This window comes from Euphorbia lathyris, chromosome 5 (genome assembly GCF_963576675.1).
Source record: "Euphorbia lathyris chromosome 5, ddEupLath1.1, whole genome shotgun sequence".
NCBI classification, from domain to species: domain Eukaryota; kingdom Viridiplantae; phylum Streptophyta; class Magnoliopsida; order Malpighiales; family Euphorbiaceae; genus Euphorbia; species Euphorbia lathyris.
In genome coordinates this window covers 72,274,050-72,292,337 of record NC_088914.1, presented here as the reverse complement: position 1 = coordinate 72,292,337, position 18,288 = coordinate 72,274,050, and the positions used below count along the sequence as shown (strand labels likewise).

Here is an 18,288-nt window from a genome sequence, read left to right as displayed (position 1 = left end):
CAACTTGGGTTTCACAAATCTATGCATGGTTATTGTTTACTGACTAAACAGTCAAATGGGCGTTTTACTGCAATTGTGATCTATGTCGATGACATGCTCATTATTGGTTCTTCTGAAGAGCAAATTGCAGAGACCAAAAGTGCATTACATAAGGCCTTTACTATAAAGGATCTTGGTTATGCTAAATATTTTCTTGGGGTTGAATTACATAGATCATCCGCTGGAATCATTTTGTCACAAGGGAAATATATTGCTGATTTGTTAGTTGATGCAGGATTATCTAATGCTGCTATTGCTACAAGTCCTTGCCCTAGTGGAGTGCAACTAGATCAACCAAATTCTTCTCCTTTATACCTCGATGCAGAAAAATATAGAAGGATCATTGGCAGACTTCTGTACTTAGGGTTTACCAGGCCTGACATAGCATTCATCACTCAACAATTAAGCCAATACATGAATTCACCAACTCAGCAACACTGGAATGTAGCCTCACATGTTCTTCGATACTTGAAGGGAACAAGGCAATTGGGATTATTTTTCTCAGCAGACAATGATGGTTTACTAACTACTTTTTGTGATTCAGACTGGGGGAGATGTAGAGTTACAAGGAAATCTGTCACAGGTTACAACATTTTCTTGGGATGCAGTTTGATTTCATGGAAAGCCAAGAAACAGTCGACAGTCAGTAAATCATCAGCTGAGGCTGAATATAGGTCCATGGCAACCACAGTCTGTGAGTTAAAATGGCTAAGCTATTTGTTACCTTAATTGCAACTTAAGGTTCAGCTTCCTATTCCTCTTATGTGTGACAATCAAGCTGCCATTTGCATAGCTGCAAACCCAATCTTCCATGAGAAGGTCAAGCATATTGATATAGATTGTTATGTGGTTCGTGAATATCTACAACAGGGTTTCATAGTGACTCCTTTTGTTCCTTCACAAAACCAGTTGGTAGACATACTTACCAAGAATTTATTTGGTTCACAAATGCAGCCTCTGCTTGTCAAGTTAAGATTGTTAACCATAACTCTCCCAACTTGAGAGGCGGGTATTAGTGTATATATATACTTGTAACTAATATCATTTAATTGATATCATGGGTAGTATAGACCTTTTACTCTTTTGTATTTCTACTGCTATATAAAGCAGAGTTTTTCCCTTTTCATAAATAAGAGATTCTATTTCATCTCCATTGTTCTTTACATCACAATAGTTCTATATATTCATCGAACAAATTTTATAATGAAGTGAATGTGTTATCATTTGCATGACAGAAATGAAACAGCATATTCGAATTAATTTGATTTATTTATCAGATATATTCAAATTATGACTTGGAAAAATTTGCGTACATCATTGACTCTTTTTCTTATTCATGTCATCACAAATTATGATATTTTTTATCATTATTTCTTTAATTTTTTAACGAATTTCCTCTTATTTGAACTTTAATGTTACTATAATCTATAGTTCAATGACTTTAAAGTCATTTAATGCGCATTAAGAATAAAAGGTTGTAGTTAAGACTGTAAACGAACTGAGCTTTGGCCTTCTCATATTCAACTCTTTAGAAAAGTGACGAGCTCGTGCTCAATATCATGTGCACGGGATTGTTCACAAACTTGTTCACGAATTTTGCTTGTAAACAACACGTTAATTCTGTTCATAAATATCACTCGCAAACAATCCATTAATTATATTCATACGATTTATTTTAACACAAAACTACATAGTTTTGAAACCGACAAAATTAAGTTGTTTTACATTTCCCATTTTATAGAAATATTATTATTAAAGAAATAATCGAAACAAGCTTGTTCATAAATGTGTTCGTGAACATTATAATCGAACTTGTTCATGAACATATTGTTATCGTATTTCTGAGTGATGAATCTCTGATTGGACTTCTGATCGTCTGAAAACACAACAACCGTCAGAAAAGATACCGGAGACCGGTGAACCCTCTCCGATGCTAAAGTGAGTGATAATACAGAGAGGGAATCAAAGACTAAGAGAAATATATCAGAATGATTAAGATATTAGATACTTGGATTCTTGGGGTACTTCTACTATTTATAGATAATTAGAGTTGTATTTTTTTGACACGTGGCAGCTTATGATAGGTCAATGGACCCTATCTTTGCATGATAACATGCTTATGAAAGTGAGGAGCGTATATTTGAAATCTAGTGCATTGATTGGTCCACGTGTTTTCAAAATGCTCCTGCAATGTTAAGATGAACGAAGCTTTGACCTTAGTGCAAGCATCAGTCAAGACTAAACTTCCTGCTTGTTTGTCTTGAATAGGTCAATGCTCATTTAAGGTCCTTAAGTTATGTCAGACCTTCTTTACACAAGTCCAAATAACTTAATACCATAACACATATAATTAAGTATTTCGTAAGCATTTGAGCCGATTTTCTCTATGATCAAGCTCACTTCATTTATAAATCAAGTCAAACAGAGTCGAACTTTTATCAAACTCGGCTCATTTACCGCCCTATTTATAGTCTAATTAAGTTGTAAATGATTGGAATTGTTGTTTTTTGGACCCAAAAGTCAGCTTTATGACCCAACCCACATGGAATACAGGCTTTCTATATGACCCAGAATATAGAATAGATAGTCCAGCCCCAACTTCAAATTCTAGACTCCTACAATACACTCTACATATTGTAAGCGGTTTTGACATTATTGATGGCACCTGGTTTTGACATTCCTAGAAACAAACAGCAAGAGAGCAGCAGAAAGGCAACAATGGCTGGACAATGGACAGTGGTAAAGCCAAGCCGAAGCGACGACGTTTTGGATGCCAATCGCCAACTTCAAATCGCCAACCAAATCAGAGCTCAGTTTGAGTCCGTTGCCCCTAAACGACCTCCCAAACCAAGCAGGAGCGAACCAGATGCAACTGCTGCTCCTGCTCTTTTTCACTCTGCAACAAACACCATTCCTGAGCTTCACAAGCTTCGATCTCTTCAATCTCACTCTTCCGTATGTCAATTTTAATCTTAGACATGCTATTGATCTCTAAATTAATTCCATCAAATTTTGATTTCTACTTTCTTTCCAGCCTTTGTTTTCTGCACGAGTAGCCAACATGGAGGAGCAAGATGAATTTGTGGAGACTCAGTACTATAAGCAATTGGATTCGATTGACAAGCAGCATCACAAGGTTTGTTTTACTGATTTTTGAACGAGATTCAATTGATTTTGTTCTGATTTTTTTTTTCTGGTTGATTTTGGTGCTGAACAGACAGGGAGTGGGTTCATAAGTGTTGAAATGGAAGAAACTGCACATGGTTATGAAATTCAATTACCAATCGGTAACGGCGCCCGTACTTGTGTCTCCGGTTGCAGAAGTAATCCGGCGACAAATGACTGGATTCCTCGCCCTGAATACGATCAGGTTTTGAGTATTTAGAATCTAATTTTTTGGGTTTTAACTTTATAATTCGGTTCATATGAAAAACAAAGCATTTGAAATCGTAATTTTCAGGGCTTTTCTTCTTGAAAGTCAAATCGGAGTGAGATCAGCTGGGCATTGATCTTCAGATGAGATGAAGAAAAGGGGACTTAATTTGGAACAGCTTATGCATTTTTCGAGCTTTGATTTCAGAGGATACTCATTTGGTTTCTTTCCTTCTTTTGTATCTTATTGTATTATATGTTATATTAATCTATAAAGCAGATATTAAACGATAATTAATGGTGTAATGTGTAATCTAATTATATTAATGCATACTGTGTTAATAAATTTGGGGTGTTTATTTACTTTTTTTTTTTTTTTTTTTCTATTAAAAAAGAGAAGTTTAGGTCTCTGATTAGGTGCTTTTGAAAAAAAAGCAAAGCATCTGAGTTTTTCCAACATCAAACTGCAAACAATAATTAAGCTAAACCGACAATTTAGTTGTAGGAATGTAATATAGAACCATAACTAATGGTGTATGGTGTAATATAAGGGTTAATTACAAAACTAGCACCTTTTAAGGGGTTAGTTTTCTTTTCTAACACACTTTCAAAATCTCACCAAAACTAACATATTTCATTAACTAAATTTCAACTTTACCCTCATCTCTAACCTTTTATAACGTTGTCTTTCCCCCCATTTTCCCCTTTTCCTCCCGCTCACGCTCTCGCTCTCTCTCTCACTATCTCTCTCTCTAAAGAACGTGATCAATTTACAGACGTCGATCAACATTCAATCCAACCCACAGTGTGTGCTTCAAGATTTTATACACAATCATGTAAGTTTTACATTTATTTACAATATTTAAAACTTCGTCCTATTCATGGTTAAGATGTATCATCTTGTTTCTCTAAAACCCAATGTATATCGTTGCTGTTGCCATTTCATGCTATTACTGTTCGTGCGAAACCCTAAAATGAGTGACATTGTTGTAAGAAGATGCATTTGATTTGGAACTTCAATCCGCCGTTTTTCCGACAGTGTCGATATTTGTCGATATAAGATGAATATCGACAGACAGAAATGTGTGATTTTCCATTCTAAATCATAAAATTCAAACACAAAGCACATGAAACATAACCATATTTTTATATTAAAATAAGGAAAAAAATACATAAAACATAAAAAAACGAAAAAAAACACAGGTAAACATAATAGAAAACCACAAAACACATAAACAAAAAAAAAGAAACAAACACAAAACACCTAATAAAAGTACGTAAACATTAAAAACAAAAAAAAACACATAATAAACTAAAGGTACTCAGGACCCATTAACGCATCAGCGTAGTCCTTCCTGGACTTCTCCAAGTCCCTCTTGAGGCGCCTCACTGTCCTCCTCAGCCGCCTGTTTTGTCCCATGACTGACTCCAGAAGGTAAGACGTTTCTTCTGCAGCCCAAGACATGGTGTGTGCCATGCCCCTCATGAACCTCACTATTTCGTCCGTGTCTCCATCACGGAACGAAAGGATGAAAGCAGCCATGAGTTTTTCGAACTCGGGCAGAGGATGAGGTGGTGGTGGTGGCGACTGTGGTGATCCTGGTGGTGTTGCTGCCATTTTTTTGATAAACTTGAGAGCTGAAGAGTTTACTAGAATGAATAATAAACTATGAACAGACAACAAGTCTATTTATAGATGAAGGAACTGTAATATGCATGGGGAATCTCAACAGACTATAGATTCATATGCAAATAAGAGTGATCATTACATGCATTTAATGCTCATTAACAGATCATTCTAGAAAAAGTCTATTCATATTCCGTCGATATATGTCGATATATGAGCACTATCAACATCTATCACGACAATACTTCGCAGATATGTGCCATTATATGTCGATATGTGCCGATAGGTATCGAAACGTATGTTGTATCGACATATATCGGCGTATTTAATGCTTAGAGTGAAAGTCAAAGTGATCATTACATGCATTTAAGGCACCGCTTAACAGATCATTCTAGAAAAACGTCTTTTGATCTTCCGTCGAAATCAGTCGATACATGATCACTATCGACATCTATCACGAGAATACATTATAGATATGTGCCAATATGTGTCTATATTTAAGTTATATCGACATATATCGATATATCTTATAGTTTGAAGTGTGTATACCAATAATATATAATTTTCGTTAGCTTTCTTCGTTTAGTTACAATAATATATAATTTACTTCTGTGTTTATGATAATGCAGAAATGTGTCCACCTCGAATATTTGTCTGTGTATGCTTTCGTGGGATGGAGAATGGAAAAAAGAGGGGCCCATGGACACTATGATATACGTTGGTGGTCAATCTAAGGTGCTCCATTTTTCAACGCCAACTGACTATCAAACTTTGAGAGATAGAATTCACGCTTCCTTGAATGTTGATGCAGCCTGTTTTGACATACAAATGGCAATGCACACAACATACGGTCCAAATAAACTTTTTGGAAGATTAGCACACATAGTGGATGACAGTGATATTGCTGGTTTCGTTGAGTTTTGTAGATGGAATAAACCCGATGTGATACCATTATATGTGACTATGACTTCTCGAACAAGTGTTGCGGAAGTAAGGCGACCAATGGTTGCTGAAGTACGGCGACCAACTGTTGTGGAAGTAAAATGACTAATTGTTGCAGAAGTGAGACGACCAATTGTTGCTGAATTATGGCCACAAAATGTTGCTGAAGTAGAGGCAACCAGAATAAGTTATTGTGTACCTAACAAAGCAATTGAGACTCGTGGTCCGGCAAAACATGTCATGAATCCATATACCCAATCTCCTGTTGGGCTAGACGATATTACATTGGATCACAATTGTGGGTATGATAATGTAATGAACGGGGATGATCAAGGATATGGTAATGGATGTGATAACGATGACCATGGATATGATAACGAATACAATGGATTTGACAATGATGATCACATATATGATAACGATGATCGCCAAAGAGACGTTTCAGAACCATCGATTGATAATGTTCAACCAAGTTTGCATGAGATTGATGATGAAGCAGGAATGAGAAGGAGAACGGATCCATTTCGGTTTGTTCCACAAGTACCAGAGGATGTAGACATTCCGATGAAAACTACAGAATCTTCGGGGGATGGTGGGTTGAAGGCGCATGATATGTTCAAAAGCAAACGAGAACTACAAGATGCACTTGGGAGATATTCAATTGATAATATGTTCGAATGGAAGGTGCACAGATCAACTAAGTCTTTGTTTGAGGTCCGATGCAAGCATGTTGACACATGCAAGTGGCGGGCTAGAGGTGGAGTCATACTCGGTTCAGATATGTTCATGCTTCAGAGAATTGACAGTATGGACAGTCACACATCGAAGAGAGAAATGGACACGTGCGTACTTTTGTGCACGTCGGTATAACATTATGACGACAAACATATCAGAATCATTCAACACGAGAATGGGAGATGGTAGACGTCTACCGATCACATTGTTGGTTGAGTATATAAGGACAATCCTCCAAGCATGGTTTCATGAGAGACGCACAAAAGCAGGTTTGATATTAGGACCTTGTCCCTAGTATAGTGTACTAATAGTTCTTATATGCTCATATATTGAAAATGTTTTTGCAGGGGAACGGGAGACATATTTGTCCGCATTTTATAACAAGAAGATGCATAAACATGTCAATAAGTCAGTTTGGTGTTCATATAAGCCCATTGATGCTCACAATTTTGAAATCGGCGATCGAGGTAAGGGTGGAATAGTGAATCTGCGCGCGGGAACATGCACGTGTAGGAAATGGCAATTGTCACAATTTCCATGCAGACATGTATGTAAGATTGCATCAATGCATCGATTAGGGAATGCATATGCATGGGTGCATCGCTACTACAAAAATGATACTGTACGATTGGCCTACCATGAACGCATACATCCACTAGGCCACCAGTCTGAATGGAAAGTTTGTGAGACTCCTAAGCGGGTGCTTCCTCCAAAAAAGGCTGCGCCTAGAGTGGGACGTCCGAGAAATCAAAGCCGAATACCGTCAAGGGGCGAGGAGGTAACTCCAACAAGATGCACCAGATGCGAGCATACTGGTCATAATCGAGCGAATTGTACTAGTATGTTACGAGTTCCATCTCGGCTTCCACCAACAATATCGAGTGAAGCAAGTTGCTCTAAAAACTCAGCTGGCAAATAATGTACTCTATCTTATGTATTGATAATTTCTGTATTGATAATTTGTGTATTGATAATTTGTGTATTGATAATTTGTGTATTTTTCCATGATAATTAAACGATTAAGAGTTTGTGTCTTTTGAATCAGGAGTTTACGCAACAATATGTCATATATACACACCGATATGATCCCATATCGACTATATAGACGCCGATATGTTCCCATATCGACTGTATACACGCCTTCCATGATCCCATTTGTCCTACAGACACGCCGATATGATCCTATCTGTCCTACGTACATGCCAATATGGTTCCATATCGGCGTCTATAGACGCCGATATGTTCCCATATGTCCAACGTTAACGTCGATATGGTCCCATATCGGCTATATAGACGCCGATATGTTCGCATCTGTCCTATTACCAACAAGCGTCTATCACCAATAATTCACATTAATAAGTTACCAACAATTTACATTCATAAGTTACCAACAAATGTTTACATTTTACAAAAGATTACAATCCAAGAAAATTAGGCCTTGTAATTAGATCATTCTGGTTCAACAATCGTTGGTTGAAGAGTTCCAAGCACACCCGCAGCCTATAGAAACGTCCATCAAACTCGGAGAATCCGTAATCCGTACATAATGGCCCTTTTTCAACATAATGCTGAGCAAACAAGTATAGGAAGACACCACAATCATTGGATTTGCGCAGCTGTTGTGGGCACCCACGAGCCCTCTCCCACTTTATCAATCGATTACCGTTATCAGGCCTCCCACTTTTATTCCAATAATCGGCCTCTTCCATTGCTCTTGTCATAATACGAAACCGGGGTTCTAGCCATTTGTCTATTGATTCGTTGGATGCATTTGACTCCAGACTATCATAAAATTCCATCCTCATTTCTTCCAAGTAGAACACACCGAGTAACCAGTGTTCTCCTTTATAGTTGATGGGTATTAGCACATATTTAACATCATACCAAGGCTGAGTGTGAAACTCTTTCATCCTAGTGATTCGTTGTACAAACAACTTGGATTGTCCCCATTTTCCGGGTTTGTCATAATTCTTGGTCATATTTGCAAACTCCATAAATCCAAACAAATTTGAGCCGATGGCAGTCCAATCCTGACTCTGATGGACGTATTTTCCGTTCAATAACCACAAAAATGCATTTACAAGCTGCAACACATGCAAAAATAAGTACAAACACAACACATACAAAGTGAACAATATAAACCAAAACATGGAAAGTGAGCAATATCTTACTTGGCTGTCTATGTACTTTCCAGTTATCTCTGCCTCTTTAAACCACGATATAGTCTGTCCCCAATCGGTTCCACCTAACGTCCTCAGCTGATCATGGGGGGTACTCTTTTTCCAGTCGTCATATGCCTGTAGGAGGTGTCCTTGTATACGATCGCGACCATCGTGTTGTTCCACGGGGTACTGGGCATCATCATCATCAAAATGATATTCCATCCGAGGATCCGTGAATGGTGACTTAACGTCTTTCCCACGTTTCTTTTCTCGCTGGGGTCTCCCTTTCACTTCTTCCTCCTTGATGTTTCCATCCCTTCCTCTCCCTCTTTTTCCTCCTCTTGTCCTTCTTCCTCCCCTTCCATCCCTTCCTCCTGCATCCCTTACCCCCCATCCTCTCCCTCTTCCTCCTCCTCTTCCTCCTCCTCTACCTCCTCTTTTACCCTTCCCTTCCTCCTCATGTTTAACCTTGATAGTCAAATCTTCTATTTCTCCTTTGTCTTCACGTCTAGGTAAAGATGATTGGACAACTTGGTTAACCAGAAGAGTAAGCTGTCCATGATCGATCTCAGCATCATGGCCGTCATGGCTCTCATCCTGTTAAAACACCAGCGGGGAAACATAGATTATATCATTGTGACCTCAGTTAAAAGCACCATATTAAACGTTAAAAACAAACTTACATCAATCATTATAACAATTTCCCTCTCCTGCTCTTTCTTCTCCATATCCTCCTGCTCTTTCTTCTCCCTCTCCTCATGTTCTCTCTTCTCCCTCGCCTCCTGCTCTTTCTTCTCCTTCTCCTCATGTTCTCTCTTCTCCCTCGCCTCCTGCTCTTTCTTCTCCATCTCCTCCTGCTCTTTATTATCCCTCTCCTCATGTTCTCTCTTCTCCCTCGCCTCCTGCTCTTTCTTCTCTATCTCCTCATGCTGTTTCTTCTCCCTCGCCTCCTGCTCTTTCTTCTCTATCTCCTCATGCTGTTTCTTCTCCCTTTCCTCATGCTCTTTCTTTTCCCTCGCCTCCTGCTGTTTCTTCTCCCTCTCCTCCTGCTCTTTATTCTCCATCTCCTTCTGATCCGTCTTCTCATTATCCTCCAAACATTGTCCTCCAATCTCCATCTCATACATATCAACATCCCGTTGTGACTTCAGTTCCTGCACATCACGTTCTACAACGGACAATCTATTTACAAAGGCATTCATTATCCGCTCTTGCTGACCAAACTGTTCAGTTATCATCTTCTCTTGCTCAGCAAACTTGTCATTCATTTTCTTCTCGTGCTCATCAAACATCCTCCTCAGTAGTCGTTCCAGACCAGATTGTTTCTTCTTCTGGACAGGTACTCTAGGTGAGACAATGAAGGCATTTTCATCATTATCAGTCTCAGATTCACTGTCATCCTCTACATCAACATATCCCCCTTCATATGTACCCAATCCCTCATGTTCCTCCTTTTCCATGCCTTCATCCTCTTGCTCCTCTTTCCCCTCTTCTTCCACCTCCTTCCCCTTTGCAACCTCTTGCCCCTTTTCCAAATCGGTAAACACTTGGTCATAATTACACTGCAGACCATCCACACGGTTTACTAGATGATCATACCATGAGCTTTCTTTCTCTCTTTCTTCGGCTGTAAGTTTCGTGGCATTTGATTTTACACCCGACTAAAAATACAAATGTACAAATAAACAAGTTAGTCAGATGTATAGCACAATAGTGACATATATAGGCACAATGCTTGGTCAACTTACTTCAAAAATGGCTAGGACTTTGGGCAATTTAGCGATACCGGTCTTTTTCCATCGTAGCCATCGTGGGATGCGAGTGCCTTTCTTCTCATACCATGTTCGGGTGGCATCCCATACTTCCAACAACCAAGCCTGCAACAAAGTTCCAATTCATTATTTATGCCTATTACCAACATTTCTAGTATACAGAATATACACACATCATACCTGAAATACGTGTGCAAAACCATATAGGTTGTATGACACACGTTTAGTCCTTAACTTCGCCTATAAGCGACCAATTGATCAATTCGGTCTTTTCCACCATCTATCCCATTAACAAGAGACCTATAGGTCACATCCCAGCCACAAACACCCCACGAGAACTCGTTAAACATTCTTGGAAATTCAGCAAGTTCCAACACCCAAGGAAGAACTTTTTTTTCGCGAGTGTTATCCAACACACAGCCAATGGCAAAATACAATATGGAAAATGAAACTGCATCCTGATCAGATTGATCCTTCCAAACAGTTTGCAGCATAATTGTTTCCACGTCTTTATAGGATGGTGTAGGGATGCCTGGAAAAAACTTATTCCTAAATCTATATGGCTTATTTATCCCACTGAACCTTTCGAGAAATGCTTCCATGTCTCCAAACCGTAACCCACTTAGGAGTCCAAACTCCCAATCCTCAAATCTTAACTCAACACCTCTAACTTTGAAGCAAAGCTCCCCGGGTTTGAGGTCTTCACGTATGATCTCCCTTGTTAAAACGGTATGGCAGAGGACTCCTGCAAATACTGTATTGGTCATTTCCAAATACTGGCCGAAGCAACTCTTCCTAAATAGATATAGTTGGTCTGATGTTAACAACCCCTTTATCTGGTTTGCTCCTTCTAGGTTACACCTAACTGTGATGACGCTTTCCGTTCCAAATGCTTTTTTGTATTTATATCCAGATTTCTTCTTGGCTTTCTTCTTCGAAGGAGAGCCATGCTCATCTCTCTTCCTCTTGTCTACACGATCATGCTGAAAAATATTGTAGACATATCATCAGGGAACATACAATTAAGCTAATTATAACGTTGAGCTAGAATGAGCTAGCGTATGCTAAAATAAGAGAGTTATCAGTAATAGTTCGTCGATATGAATGTTCTATCGGCAAAATGATCGACGATATGAATGTTATATCGGTAATATACCGTCGATATGGATGTTCTATCGGCCATTAGGCTGTCTATGACTATGTACTATCTACAATTAGGTTGCCAATGAACATACACATCGACGAATTTCAACCAAACCGAATGACTTCCTAATACCAGACGAACCCAGAAAAAACCCTAACACCAGAAGCAGTAAACGAAACGAAATGAAACGAAATGTTCCTTCTCAAACACAACAAATGTACATGCAATAGAAGAGAGAAACGCAAATGTAAAGTCAAGTTATTTACCCTCTTTTTCGTTCTTCCTTCTGAATTCGGTTCGTTGTCTGAGCTTGGTGTTCTCGCCATGTCCACTCGAAGTAACAGAGATTCGCCGGATGAAATGTACAGAATCGGCCAATGAATCGCCGGAAAGTTAGAGAGAGGAATAGAGGGGTGTTAGGTTAGAGTGATGGAAGTTCGAATGTTGAAGAGCGGGAGCGGAGTGTTAGAGATGAGGGCAAGGTTGAAATTTAGTTAATGAAATGTGTTAGTTTTGGTGAGTTTCTCAAAAGGAGTTAGAAAAGAAAACTAGCCATTTAAAAGGTGCTAGTTTTGTAATTGTCCCGTAATATAATCATATTAATGCATACTAATGGTGTATGGTATAATGTAATTATATTAACACATACTAGATTATTATTTTTGCAACCTAAAATAGTAATGTAAGTGATAGAATATAGTTGTGTATCAATTTAATGTTTGAATTAAAATTAGAAGGTTGAATCACTTGTTAAAACTTCTAACAGTGGTATTAGATAAAAAAAAAAAAACATTTTGAAATAACAAATTGAGTCAAACAGCTAATTTAGAAAAAAAGTTAATTTTAGAAGGTTTTTATTAAAATATTGAAATATTTACATTAAATTTTTTTGTCACTAATTAACATTTTAATTGCCGATTTCAAATTTAATATGAAAGGATTTACTTTTATTTTTTTAAATATTTCTTTTATTATTATTAGAATTATTTTTATTTAGTTAAATTGAAATCCATTGAATTAAATTCTGCTTTCAATCCTGCTGAAAAGAAAGTTTTCAAACATTTTTTGCAAATTAATTCGAATAATATGTATCAACCAGGTGAGCACTACTGTTAACACTAATTCCAAAATTGGCATATGCGGCAAGGGGCAACAATGCGGGCCAAGGGAGCAGGCTAACTCAATGCTTGGAATCTTCATGAAAGGCTACAGAACGAAACCAGATCTTTGAGGCCTTATAACTTCATGATCAAACAATCTATCATTATCAAACAGATTCAATAATCAATACGCCCTTACAAATCACAATTTTCAAATTCCTCTCAACTTATCACCTCAATGTTTTCATTTTTAACCTTCCAAAAGTTCAGATCCATAGATCTAATCTAACCTACGCTACACATTTATCAATACCCAAAACAATATGAAAAACCCCCAAATTCACCAATTAATCTCAGTTATCTCACCGGAAATCCAAACAAAATCAATGTCTCAGGATCTACGATTTTCAGGATAGTTGATTTCTCTTACTAGAATTGGCACCATTTTGGGGCTTACTTGCGTTGCTTTTAACGGTCTCCACCATCCTCTTGCTGATCTCCTTAGAATACATTTGGAGGATTTCCATTTCATGGCAGGGATCGTCTTCAACGCCATTTTCTTCAGAAGCCGCGGCGGCGACATTGAAAGACTCTCCCTCGATGATTTTGGCATTCGCTGCCGCCTCATCGGGCGAAACTGTGCCGTAGCGGTGATTAAGAGGAGATGGAGAAGAGAAAGTATCGATGAGGTGTTCAATGATGACGTCGCGAGTCCTCTGAGACGGTGGCCAAATTCGGAGACAGAAACTAGGCTTATCGGGTGATGAAGGAGGAGAGAGATGTTGGATTTTTTCAGTTTCTGCCATTTTCTTATTCTATGCACAGAGCTTGAAGATGATTGTACTCAGCAGAACGAGATATATATTGATTGCTGGATTTGGGCTAAGCCATATCAGCCCATTTTCTGAAAAGAAAAGAAAAGAAAAGAAAATTCAAATTCAAATTTTAAACATTTGGTCAAATTTAATTAAATGCCAATTCTTTAAAACTAGCTCATATAGTTTTTTTCCTCAAAAGAAAATGAAATTATAGAAACTAGTTTGAAACATTAATTGATAACGTTTTTCAGAATTCAAACACATATTTACAGGTTATGGGTTTTTTCCCAGCAGTAACAAATTAATTGATAATGTTTTTTTTAAAGAAGGGGAGATTCACACCTTACATATGCTAAATAATCAATTTTTGGTTCATCTATGCTTTTAAACAATATCAAATTTACATTTAGTGGGAAAAATGCTAAATGATCAATTTTTCGTTCATCTATGCTTTTAAACCATATCAATTTTACATTTAGTCGGGGAAATTTGAATTGATTGGTTTAATAATTATTTAACTATCATATTTGACTTTTCAACAAATTCGTTGATAAATTGAAATAATTTTGTACATTTTGACTAACTTATGTTATGTGTTTATAACTTGAAAATTTCTAAAAAAACACTCACACTATATGCTCCTTGAAAATATAAAAAGTATAGAAAGTTGTCCTAAAAGTTTTTAGGATATAGTAAAAAAATATTATTAATCTTTTATAACGGATGTAAATATATTAAATATACACATGTCTTCAAGTGCAGACTAAAAGAACCTCCGTATCCATCTGTGTTAGAATGAGTAACCATTAGGGTACGTACCAACATGACTGTCTAAAACTTTTTAAAGCCCAAACCCTTAATATTTCATAGAATTTCATATTAATAAAACATAAAGAGAAATAAATGAATAAAAATGTGTAACTTTGATAGTTGAATATTCAAATCACAAATACACTCAGTGTAATGAAATGATGAAAATACATTTTATTACATTATATTAATTTTTTTTCAATTTAAACTAATATCTATATTTAATTAAAAACCTCTTAGATTTTGAGACTCTTATAATTTTGAGGCCCTGTGCGGAAGGGTTCCTTGCACACCCTATCTACGACCCTATGTAACAATAAGATGCATTCTAAATACATTCTGAAATAGGACAATTGATTCATGTCTAGAATTCAAGATTACACTTTCGCCATATTACAAACTATCTCATTTACATCCATCATTTAGGGCTCGACATTTATTCTCAAAAAGAGTTAGATCGGACACCTTAAACCGACTATTAGATTTGCTTCTAGCACCCTATAAATAGAACACGACGTTACAGTCAATGTAAATATACTCATCTATTACAATTCTTATTCAAGTGCTTACTGTCCACAGGGCAAATCTCCGCCCGTGACACTCTCCCTCACTTAGATGATCAATGTCCTCGTTGATCGAGATGACAAAAGAACTAGACTTGCTTTCGAACGGCCACCGAGGTTTCACCCCAAATCGATCGCTGCTACATTCCCAAACTGGACTCCGGTTGCTTCGAGTTCTTCGACCTATACCATTGAAAAGTTGATTCAATTCCAACCCCCATTCCGTGACTTGCCAATCTTCGACCGACGAAAAAAAAATTTCCGCAACACCTGAAAAATCCCACTTCTGCAATAACAGCAAAAGAAAATTCATCGAAGTTTGAAAAATGTGAAAAATTTCTTCTACTGTTCCTAATATCCTTTATCAGAGTATTCCATATCATATACGATTATATACTTATATTCATTGTTAACTTCAGTATGAGAGTACGGATTGCCAATCACTGTCCTCGATTTGATCATTTCTCTATCTTAATTCATGCATACAAAGGATTCCAACTATCTTGAGAGCAATGTCTTTTTTTTGGAGTAATATCACCGAGATTCAGTCGTATCAATAACTAGACGCTTCTTCAATGAAAGTGGCACTAACAAAAGAGCGAGGCTTACACATAACATGTAAAGGCTTGAGTTTAGGCATAGTTAACCCACTCCCTTCACTCATATCAACTTCATCACCACAAACTTTTTCCCACTCAAAACACTGAATCAAACAACCCAAAATCAACCCAACAACTCTATTAGCCAAACCAGCACCAGGACAAGCCCTTCTTCCCAACCCAAATGCCAACATCTTACTATTACATCTCTCATTCTCAAATCTTTCAGGCTTGAAACTCGTAGGATCAACCCATGTCTCGGAATCTCTATGTATAGCCCAAGCATTTATTAACACCATTGTGTTCTTTGGCACTTCATATCCTTTGACAGTAGTTTTATTAGACGATTGGTGTGGAAGTAAGAGTGGTGCTGCTGGATATAACCGGAGTGTTTCTGATATTATAGATTGGAGATATGGTAGATTTGGTAGATCTGATTCGTTCATTAGCCGATTCTGCCCGATTTTTGTGTCTAATTCTGATCTTGCTTTTTGTAATACTTTTGGATTGTTGAGTAGATTGGACATTGCCCATTCTGAAGTTACTGCTGATGTATCTGTTCCGGCAAGAACAAGAGCCTGCAGTGCATAACATATTAGTTTCTTCAAGCTTCATTTAAACTAATTACATGCATAATCTAATGCAATACATTTAATTATATAGTTTTGAATGGTTTAGATGAATCAACGCTAGGTTAAAATATACAATTTGGATCCAAATTTAGATTAACCAGTTAGATTGTATAATTCAAGGTACCGTTACTTCATCTAAACTAGTTATTTAAGCCATACAATGTTGTCATTCGTTAGTAATAAATCAAAAATGTATATATATATATATATATATGTGAATTTTTTTTCTTTTTAAAGTTCAAATTTTTTTATCTCGTATTTTGTATTAGATCAAAAACATGTATGTGCATACAAAATATTTTATTTTTGGCTTAATATATCATTTGTTCCTAAACTTGTTTGAAAAGCTTGGTTGAGCGTCCCAACTTTCAAAGTGTCCTTGTAACATCCTGAATTTGCTTAAAATGTATTCAATTAATCATTCGATTACAAAAAAAAAAAAAAATAAATAAAAAAATAAGGTGCTTACGAAATATGTGTTGCATGCGCCTTAAAATGTTATAACATAATTCATTGATTGCATTTTACACAAGTTAAAAGGGTATTTAGACATTTTGTACGAGTTGATAGGTATATCGGAATATTTTGAAAGTTGAGTGGCCCAATGAAACTTTTTAGACAATTTCAAATGATAAATGATGTATTAATTTTTATTTAAAAAAAAAATTCTTGTATTTTTTATTTGAAATTGATGGATTGATACATATGGACCGGAGATAACAAGATTAATATTTATACAAAGTATTTGTGGTTAGGAGTCAAATTAGTCTAACTTGCAATGTTAGTTGTATAGTTGTACCATTTACAACGTTAAAAACTACATTGCACGGAAATGGAAATGGAAAATGAAACAAAAATGGAAACCGATATCAGAAAAGTTAGTGAGGAAATAGTAATGGAAAGATAAAAGAAACATAGATTAGAAATATAATTATATTATTTAAAATAGTAGAAGTAAAATATCCAAGCAGTAAAAAGAGTAGAATTACTAACCAGAATGAATCCTTTGATAATTTCATCTGTATAATACTCTGGTTCTTTATCTTGCAAAGAAAGCAGATGACTAATTGCATTATCTCTACTCTCCAAATCACCATTATAATTTCTCTGCTCATCAACCAAACCCTGCAATATCACATCACTTTCTTTACCAATTCTCTTCATCCTTTTTACCATCCCTCCCAAATCAACCCACTGTAAAACCGGTAAAAAATCTTCAACATTCCCTGAACCAGAACACCTCATTATATCATCTAACATCTTCCTAAATCTTCTCGCTTCATCATCATCATCACCACCATCTTCCCCAAAATACCTCTTCCCAGCCACCATCCTCATAATTATATTATACGTTACCTCCGTAAACAACGTTCTCATCTCTATTTCGGTAAATCCATTGCTTGAATTTCGGTAAAGTTTTTCAATTAAAATCTTCACTTCGTCTCTTCTAGTGGATATAGACATGTTCAGCCGATTCGAAGAGAATATCTCGAGTGCGCCGATCCGGCGAAGATTGCGCCAGTGATGGCCGTATGAAGCTGCGCCGATGTTGCTGTGGTTGTAGGCTAAGTACTTGCCTGCCAGAGATTTTGGACGGTCGGCGAAAACGATGTCGTTTGTGGTGAAGCATTCTTCGGCCGCGGAGAATGAAGATATGACGATGACAAGACGGGAGCCAAAGCGGAGAGAGATGATTGGACCGTATTTTTGGGAGAGAGAGTGAAGAGTTCTGTGAAGAGGTTGTTTGAGGAAATGAAGATGGCCTAAAATTGGAAGGGAAGGAGGAGATGGAGGGAGGTTTTGTGGTGAAGAATTTGTAATTTTTGAGAAAATTTTCAAAGAGACGAGGAAGAAGATGATTAACAGAGATGAATAAAGGAAGAAGATGGATTCCATTGTTGCTTGCTTTTTTAGAATATTTACAGCAGCAGCTACATTGCTTATTTAAGTCGTGGGACTTTTCTTTTGGGTTC

At 37.0% G+C, this 18,288-nt stretch overlaps 2 protein-coding genes across 2 annotated transcripts; one reads left to right on the top strand and one right to left on the bottom strand.

The window, feature by feature from the left end:
• Positions 1-2,641: 2,641 nt before the first annotated feature.
• On the top strand, positions 2,642-3,770 carry LOC136230454 (uncharacterized). The gene is made up of 4 exons (XM_066019518.1): positions 2,642-2,994; positions 3,074-3,175; positions 3,257-3,409; positions 3,500-3,770. The coding sequence occupies exons 1-4, from the start codon at positions 2,698-2,700 to the stop codon at positions 3,512-3,514; spliced, it is 567 nt and encodes a 188-aa protein (XP_065875590.1). The 5' UTR covers positions 2,642-2,697; the 3' UTR covers positions 3,515-3,770.
• An 11,084-nt stretch (positions 3,771-14,854) lies between these two features.
• On the bottom strand, positions 14,855-18,276 carry LOC136228552 (cytochrome P450 81Q32-like). Its single transcript, XM_066016975.1, has 2 exons — positions 17,309-18,276; positions 14,855-16,261 (listed from the first exon to the last, which is right to left on the bottom strand). The coding sequence occupies exons 1-2, from the start codon at positions 18,209-18,211 to the stop codon at positions 15,638-15,640; spliced, it is 1,527 nt and encodes a 508-aa protein (XP_065873047.1). The 5' UTR covers positions 18,212-18,276; the 3' UTR covers positions 14,855-15,637.
• Positions 18,277-18,288: the final 12 nt, after the last annotated feature.

Coding starts and splice junctions, on each gene's coding strand:
- LOC136230454 (XM_066019518.1), top strand. CDS start 2,698: ATGGCACCTGGTTTTGACATTCCTAGAAACAAACAGCAAGAGAGCAGC. Junction 2,995..3,073: donor CTCTTCAATCTCACTCTTCC/GTATGTCAATTT, acceptor CTTTCTTTCCAG/CCTTTGTTTTCTGCACGAGT. Junction 3,176..3,256: donor TTGACAAGCAGCATCACAAG/GTTTGTTTTACT, acceptor GGTGCTGAACAG/ACAGGGAGTGGGTTCATAAG.
- LOC136228552 (XM_066016975.1), bottom strand. CDS start 18,211: ATGGAATCCATCTTCTTCCTTTATTCATCTCTGTTAATCATCTTCTTC. Junction 16,262..17,308: donor TTATCAAAGGATTCATTCTG/GTTAGTAATTCT, acceptor TATGCACTGCAG/GCTCTTGTTCTTGCCGGAAC.